The sequence below is a fragment of the Calidris pugnax genome, unplaced genomic scaffold (genome assembly GCF_001431845.1).
Source record: "Calidris pugnax isolate Ruff unplaced genomic scaffold, ASM143184v1 scaffold160, whole genome shotgun sequence".
Classification (NCBI taxonomy): Eukaryota; Metazoa; Chordata; class Aves; order Charadriiformes; family Scolopacidae; genus Calidris; species Calidris pugnax.
Window position 1 is genome coordinate 96,101 of NW_015090871.1, and position 8,057 is coordinate 104,157.

Here is an 8,057-nt window from a genome sequence, read left to right on the forward strand (position 1 = left end):
CCCCCACCAGTCCCCATCTCCAGGGTGGCTCCATCCTTGCCCCAGGACGTCCCATTGCCAGGGTCATCCAGCCCTGGCCAGGCTGTGGGGTGCACCCCACCGAGACGTGGGGTGTGGGGTCCCATCACATCAAGACACAGGGCTTACGGGCCCAGGCACCCTGAGGCATGGAGATTTGGGGTCCCAAGCACCCCATGTGAAGATGTCCATGCCTGCTCCACTTGGCTGGTGGATGCGGCACTGGGGGGCATTGGGGGGTGCCGTGGGGTGCGGGGGGCTGGGGGCCGGTGCTACCAGGGTCCCTGTGCCCACCCAGGAGCTGATGAAGTCCCTGCAGTGCCAGCAGCTGGAGCTGGAGTGCATCACCTCACTGGGGGAGGAGATCCTCGCCACCTGCCACCCCGACTCCATCGTCACCATCAAGTCCTGGGTCACGGTCGTCAAGAGCCGCTTCCAGGAGGTGAGCAGGGTGTCCTCCCTCCCTCCCCGGCCGTGGGGCAGGTCTGCCCCACTCTCTTCCCACTGCTGGGGCCTCCGGCACAGCCCTCCCAGCCAGGGAGCTGGGGATAGTCTTGCTCTTGATCTTGCTCTTGCTCTTGCCTGTGATGGGACAGCCCCATCTCAGCTCCTCCTGCCCAGCCCTGACCCTCCATGAGCCACCAGAACCCACCGCCCCGGCCATCCCCTCGCTCCCCCATCCTGGGGGTCACACTGGGGGTCACCCCAGGCCTCTCCAGTCCTGGTGGTGGCTCATTCCACCCGCCTGAGCCAGCAGATGCCAAACAGCCCGGGCAGGGGAGCAGTGTCCTGGGGATCCCTGTCCCACACCCCGCTCCTGGATCCCGGGGATCCCTGTCCCACACCCCGCTCCTGGAGGCTCCCCAACATGGAGGGCTCGGGGCCAGAGTGTTCCCAACTCTGGCTCTCCCCGAACGGGTCTGACGGGTTCAGCCCGTTGCTGTATCTCAGCTGGATCTGCTGCGAGGTCCCACCACCCGCGGGGCTGCCCCGTTTGCTCCCAGAGAGGGAGGACGCGGCACAGCCCGCACCCGGCACGTCCGCCGCAGCACAGACCCAGCTACCAGCACGTTGGGCTGTTGGTCGCGGGGACGGGCCAAGGACCGGTGCTCAAAGCGGTGGTGGCAGCACCTGTGGGCTGCAGAGGTCCCTTGGCATGTGCAGGGCCACCCTGCAGCAACTCGGTCCTGCCCCGAGGTCTCGGGTGGGCCCCATGTCCCTGCCCCATAGTCACCACGGCTGCCGGCCAGGGGTCCGTGTGCTTGCCCATGGCTCCATGTTCAGACCTGTCCCCCAAAAGCAATGTCCCCGTGGTGCCTGGTCAAGGCCACAGACTGGGGTCCGCAGCCGGCCCCGTGCCCCCGCCGCCCCCCAGTGGCCCACCCGCCCCCCGGCCGTGCCCGCAGGTGCTGAGCTGGGCGCAGCAGCAGGGCGAGCGGCTGCGGGCGCAGCGGGCCAGCCTGGCCGCCGAGCGGGAGGAGGTGGCCCAGCTGATGGACTGGATCACGGCCGCCGAGGAGGCGCTGAGCCTGCGGGACCAGGAGCCGCTGCCGGAGGAGGCCGAGCAGCTGGAGGAGCTCAGCGCCCAGCACACGGTGAGGGACCCCCTGCCCCCCTCAACGGGGGTCCCCCACACCCTGTCTGGCCCCGGGGCGAGTGATTGACCCCGCCGAGGACTTTGGGGTGCCCGGGTTGAGGCACAGCAGCGACACAGCAGCCCCTTTCGCAGCCACAGCCCACCCGATGGGGCCAGCAGGGCTGGGCTGTGAGTGGCCGCGCCGCTGGCCCCATGCCCCAACCCCAGCTGTGCCAGGGGGGCTGGCTGGCACCGGGGACCACGGCTCAGCCCCGGGGCTCTGCCGCAGGTCTTCATGGAGGAGCTGAACCGCAAGCAGCCCGATGTGGAGAAGGTCACCAAAAGCAGCAAGCAGAAGCTGGCCACAGAGCTGGGCCCCCCCGTTGCCCGCCGGCTAGCCACACGTAAGGCCCCCCTTGCCCCCTGTGCCACGCGGTGCCCCGGGACCCCCGTCCTGTCCCTCACCTCCATCTTTGCCGGCTGCAGGGCGCCGCAGCAGCGGGAAGGTGCAGGGTGGGCCGGCGGCCCCGCTCGGGGGGCTGGAGCCACAGACCCCCCTCATGGCCCAGCTCCTGCACCGCTGGCAGCAGCTCTGGCTGCTGGCCCTGGACCGGCAGTACCGGCTGGAGACGGCCACGCAGCGCCTGCGGGAGGTAGGGGCAGCCGCGCCGGGGGGCCACCGGGCTGGACACCCGTGGGGACGGTCCCCAGGGTCGGGGGGACGGTGGGCAGCACCCCAAGAGCCTCCCTGGACCCTGTCCCCACATTGGGAGACCCCTGGCAGCCAAGAGGCGGCTGCCGGAGCCCCTGTCCCCTTTGCCACCCGCAGCCAGGGGTCCTGCCTCCACAGAGACCCTGTGGCCAGCCCCAGTGGGGCCAGGGCTGGGAGCAGACGGGGTGCACGGCAGTGGGGCTGAGCTGGGGCGTGGGTCTGCGTGGGGCAAAGCACACTTGGGGGTCTCGGGGGGGCTTTCCTGCCTTAACTCCCGCTGTGCCTCTGGGAGCTGGAGGAGTTTGCTCACTTCGACTTCGGGGTCTGGAGGAAGCGGTACGTGCAGTGGATCGGCCAGATGAAGTCCCGTGTCCTGGACGTTTTCCGAGGCATCGACAGGGACCAGGACGGGCGCATCAGCCAGCGGGAGTTCATCGAGAGCGTCCTCTCCTCCAGTGAGTGCCTGGGGCTGGGGGGGGGTGGAATGTGGAGTTTCACACCCCCCGAGAGCCCAGGGACAGGCGGTGTGGGGAGGGACAGGGGCTGCCCACCGGGACCCTGGGAAAGGGGGCTGAGGGGAGACCCCATCGCTCTCTACAGATCCCTGAAAAGGTGTAACCGGGGGGGATTTGATGTCTTCTCCCAAGGAACAAGAGGAAACGGCCCCAAGTTGGGCCAGGGGAGGGTTGGGATGGAGATTGGGGAAAATTCCTTCCTGGAAAGGGCTGTGAAGCCTTGGCAGAGGCTGCCCAGGGCAGTGGTGGAGTCACCATCCCTGGAGGGATTGAAAAGCCGGGCAGACGTGGTGCTGAGGGACACGGGTCAGTGGTGGGTTGGTCAGTGCTGGGTCCATGGTTGGATTCCAGGAGATGAAAGGTCCCTTCCAACACAGACAATTCCATGATTCTATGACGGCCTTGGAGGGGGCCAGGGTTGGGTGCCATCACTGGCTGGCCTGGGCACAGGGTACAGCAGGCTGAGGGTCCCCTTCCCTCCCCAGAGTTCCCCACCAATGTCCTGGAGATGAACGCGGTGGCCAGCATCTTCGACATGAACGGTGACGGCTTCATTGACTACTACGAGTTCGTCAGCGCCCTGCACCCCAACCGCGACCCCCTGCGCCGCATCGCCGACGCCGACCAGATCCAGGATGAGGTACGGCAGGGGGTGGGGGGGCTGGACAGGGTGGGGGTCCCCGCCGAGGGTCTGAGCCGAGTATGACGTCCCCAGGTGAACAGGCAAGTGGCCCAGTGCAACTGTGCCAAGCGCTTCCAGGTGGAGCAGATCAGCGCCAACCGGTACCGGGTGAGTGCCCACCCGATGGCCCGGTGAGGGGCACCTCTGGGTGCTGGTACCTGCTCTGGCACCCCCTCCCCGAAGCCCCCCACCCTGCCCTGACGCCCCCATCCCTGCAGTTCGGGGAGTCCCAGCAGCTGCGGATGGTGCGGATCCTGCGCAGCACCCTGATGGTGCGGGTGGGAGGGGGCTGGATCGCGCTGGACGAGTTCCTGGTGAAGAACGACCCCTGCAGAGGTGGGTACGGGTGTCCCACCCACAGTCGGGGACAGGCACGGGGCAACCCACGGCTCTGGGGCCAGGAGGACGCTGGCCCAACTTGCCCAGAGAAGCTGTGGCTGCCCCATCCCTGGAGGGGTTCAAGGCCAGGTTGGAGGGGGCTTGGAGCAACCTGGTGTGGTGGGAGGTGTCCCTGCCCAGGGCAGGGGGGTGGCACTGGATGGCCTTTAAGGTTCCTTCCCCCAAAACCATCCTGTGACCCTATGATCTGGGGCCAGGAGAGCCCTGGATTCAGGGTGGTGGCCGTCCCTGTGCCCGGGTGCTGTGCCTGTGGGACCATACGGGTCGGTGGTCCCCACGTGGGACATGTCACCGGGCTGTGGGACCCCCCAGACCCTCACCCCCGCTGTCATCCCCAGTGAAGGGAAGGACCAATCTGAAGATCAACGAGAAGTACCTGTCCCCCGACGCCTTTGGGGCCACCGCTGCCAAGTGCCCGGGCAACCAGTCGGCCCCCTCCTCCAAAGTGCTGTCCCCCAGCCGCTCCAACTCCAGCCTCAGCCTCTACAGCAGCGCCTCCGCCCCCTCCAGCCCCCTGGCCAGGAAGGTAAGGGCTGGGGGAGGCCCCCCAAGTGGTCCCTACCCCTCCAGCCCACCCACTGTGGGGGCTGACCCTCTCCCCCTGCAGTCGGTGCTGCGGAGGACGCGCTCCGGTGACCGGTGTCCCCGCTCCCGTGGCTCCCTGCTGCCCGACGGGGCCGAGCTGCAGTTCACCGCTGCCGAGGAGAGCCCGGCCGTGGCACCCCCAGGTGAGGGGCGCGTGACTGTGTGTGGGGGTGTCCCCACAGAGGCTGGGGGGCTGGGGGTGCACTGGTGTGGGGGATGGTGCCGGAGGGCAGGGTGGTCCGGCACCTCCCTGTCATAGAAAGGTGGAGTAAAATCATGGAATCGTCGAGGTTGGGAAAGATCTTTAAGATCATGGAGTCCCAACCATGGATCTAACGAGGACGAGAGGAAACGGCCTCAAGTTGTGCCAGGGGAGGGTTAGAGTTAATATTGGAGAAAATTCCTTCGTGGAAAGGGTTGTGAAGCTTTGGAAGAGGCTGCAGAGCAGCCTCTTCCAAGGCTTCACAACCCTTTCCACGAAGGAATTTTCCCATTTTCATCCTAACTTCCCCATCCTGAACCTTGTGTCCCTGCAGAGCCACCCGAAGGGTCCCCCCCGGAGCGCTGCAGCCCCTGCCGCTGACCCCCGAGTCCAGCCACCCACCCTGCACCCAGCCCCACTCAGGACTCTCCTCCCCGAGGCCGGAGGATGGTGAAGCCGCAGCCCCACGGTCCTGCGGACCCCTCCCGAGCGGGCGCCCCCCGGCAAGGGCTGAGCTCTCTGTCTGTCACCCATCCCACCGGGCCCAGACCCGGCGTATATGCAAGTATCCCCCCCCCCAACACACACCAAACACCCCCCCCCGGGCTCTGGCTGGCACAGCCCCCCGCCCCGGGGGGGGTCTGAGCCCCGAAACCCCACTCTGAGTGTCCCAGGGGGCTGCAGGGAGCATCCCGTAGCTGCAGGGTTGTGGCAGCCCGGGGCTGGGCTCCCCCTCTCCCCCAGGCTCCCATGCTGTCCGAAAGGGGGGTTGTCTGCTGGTGCCCCCGGGAATTTGGCATCACCGGTGGGTGTCCCCCCCATCCTGCCACCCCGGTGGGAGGTTGCCGTGCTCGGTAGCCGGGCAGCGGGGTCCCCTCGCCGGACGCAGAGCCCCGTTTCTGGTGCTAGCCCTCAGCCCTTCGCTGTGTGCCCACGGGGGAGGCCCCGGCTACGGCTGCCCCCCCGCCCCGGCAGGGCTGGGGATGCCACGGGAGGGGGGTACCCCCCGCCCCCGGGCAGCGGGGTCCCCTCGCCGGACGCAGAGCCCCGTTTCTGGTGCTAGCCCTCAGCCCTTCGCTGTGTGCCCACGGGGGAGGCCCCGGCTACGGCTGCCCCCCCGCCCCGGCAGGGCTGGGGATGCCACGGGAGGGGGGTACCCCCCGCCCCCTGTCCCCCCCGGGCGGCGGGACCCCCGCCTTGCCGCCGCATGCCCGCGTCGCCCCGCTAACCGGAGAGCAGTAGAGCTGAATGTAACCCTGGCCGGGCACGGCCCCGCCAGCACCTCAATAAAGAGTAGGTTTCTTTTTCTATGGGCAGCCGGGGCGGGCTGCGCCCTGTCCGTCTGTCTGTCCACTACACGGGATTTGGTTGGGGTAGGGGGGGGATGCCATGTCGCCGAAGCTGGTGCGTGGTGGCACGGTGTGGGTGTGCCACCGGCAGAGCCGCCCGGCGCCGCGGCTGCTGAGCCCGGGGCGTGCCAGCGGGTGCCAGCGGGCACCGCGCCGTGGTGCCTCCTTTCCCAGGAAGCGTGGCTGGGATTCCTGCCCTGCCCCAGCGCCCCTGCCCGGGGCCAGCACCCCACACCCACAGCGGGCAGCACCGGGAGACGCCGCGTCCCCATCCCCGGCTGCCCTCCTGTCACCCGGGGGCTCCGGCAGCATCCAGGGGGTCCCCGGCTGCAGGGCATCCATTCCTGTGGTCCCACCCCCTCTGGAGACACTGGCAGCGTCCCCACTCTGGGAGGCTGGGGACACCTCGTGTGTGGGGACTGTCCCCAGGCCTGGCAGCGGCACGGCCCTTCCCTGGCACCCCCTGTGCTGGGGAAGTCCGAGACCCCCACATAGTGGGGCTTTGCCCCCCTCCTCTGATCCCCCCTCCTCTGATCCCCCGGCTGCCTCCTGTCTTGTCTCGCTCCTGTTCCCCAGCCGAGCCTCTGTGGGTTCCTGTCCCATTTCTGCGCTCTTGTCCCCTAAAACTCTCACCACACTCCACTCGTGGTTTATTCTGAACAAGCACTTCTGCACCCACCATCGGCCAAAGGGGGCCAGAGACCCTGGGTGGGGGCACGTCCCCCGTTCGTGCTCAGAGGAGCCCTGCAAGCCCCCACCTGTGGGTCGGGGTCCCCGCCGCTGGCCCTGCCCCACAGCACCGAGCCCCACCGCTCCCCCGGGAGCAGAGCATCCGCCAACACGTCCCGGGACACTCCCGGCGCGGGCTGGGGCCGCCGACACCGTTTGCGTTGCACATTCCTGTGCCTATGGAAATCTCACCCACCACTCCCAGCCGGGGGAACGCACCCGGCCCCACCGGCCCCACCGGCCCGTGCCAGCCCCATCCACAGCCCCGGGCAGCGGCTCTGGCCCGGGAACCAAAGACAACAAGTGGGGGGGCGGGGGGTGGCGGGGACGCACAGGCAAACAGTTTGCAAAGTGTTTGTGCAGCCGGGAGAACGCCGGCTTCCCCGGGGCTGGACGTGGGGATGAGGATGGGGAGACCCCATGGAGGGAAGCACAGACCCCGGAGCACACGGGTGGGGATGGAGGGTCCAAGAGAGCCCACACCATCCTCGGGGAGATGCGGCGTGGAGCTGGGGGTGGCCTGGGAGACCCCCCCGGCTTGTGCTTGAGAGAAGTGTTTCACACCATCTCCAGTGGCCACCAGCAGAGCCCTTCGCTCCTGGGGGGCTCCCGGGGCAGCGGGAGAGGAGGGATCGGGCAGCACCACGGTGCCATGGGGCTCTGCTCGGGTGGCAGAGCATCCCTCCTGCCCCAGGAGCCATCCGGCCCCCGCCGCGGCGAGGGGGAGGCGGGTGCCGCCCTGTTGCCCAACCGCCCCGGCACTAGCCCCGGCTGTGGGAACCCCGGGCGTGACGGGCCCACCCTGCGCCCCCGCAGCCGCCACAGCCCCCGACTGGAGCCACGCGCCGGCGGCAGACGCTTTGTCCCAGGCCAGGGAGCCCGGCCGTGCCACGGGGAGAACGGCCATGCTCGGGGGCTGGCAAAGGGGAGTGCTCTTGGATGGGGGAGGATGGCAGGGTCAGCGGGTCTGGTGCTGCCTGGGTAGTGTCGGCATCGGCATCAGGATCGGCATTGGCACTGGCATGCTGCTCTGCTCCCATGCTGGGGCCAGCATGCGTGCAAGCCCGTGTGTGTGTGCAGAGTCCCTTGCACGACATACACGTGTGCAAAAGCAAAACCCCTCCAGGCATCTCCCGGTGCTGAGCTCAGCGATGGCACCAGCCCCAGCGACAATCGTCCCAGCCGGCGTCGTGCCGCGCTCCCGCACCGCCTTGGCCCTTCCTTGGCACATGCCCGGAGGGACGGGGACCGTGGTGACTTGCACCTGAGCCAGACCATCCTTGCTTCCAT

General features: G+C 68.7%; 1 protein-coding gene across 1 annotated transcript in view; it reads left to right on the top strand.

Annotated features, from left to right (window-relative positions):
- Positions 1-5,315, top strand: part of LOC106890118 (dystonin-like) — a 41,583-nt gene extending 36,268 nt beyond the window's left edge. The window contains exons 32-42 of the mRNA XM_014945703.1: positions 317-460; positions 1,425-1,613; positions 1,884-1,998; positions 2,081-2,247; positions 2,599-2,761; positions 3,307-3,461; positions 3,537-3,611; positions 3,722-3,839; positions 4,241-4,428; positions 4,510-4,630; positions 5,024-5,315. Of these exons, the coding sequence (XP_014801189.1) occupies positions 317-460; positions 1,425-1,613; positions 1,884-1,998; positions 2,081-2,247; positions 2,599-2,761; positions 3,307-3,461; positions 3,537-3,611; positions 3,722-3,839; positions 4,241-4,428; positions 4,510-4,630; positions 5,024-5,070 (1,482 nt within the window). The 3' untranslated portion in view covers positions 5,071-5,315. The remainder of the gene's footprint in view (positions 1-316; positions 461-1,424; positions 1,614-1,883; positions 1,999-2,080; positions 2,248-2,598; positions 2,762-3,306; positions 3,462-3,536; positions 3,612-3,721; positions 3,840-4,240; positions 4,429-4,509; positions 4,631-5,023) is intronic.
- Positions 5,316-8,057: the final 2,742 nt, after the last annotated feature.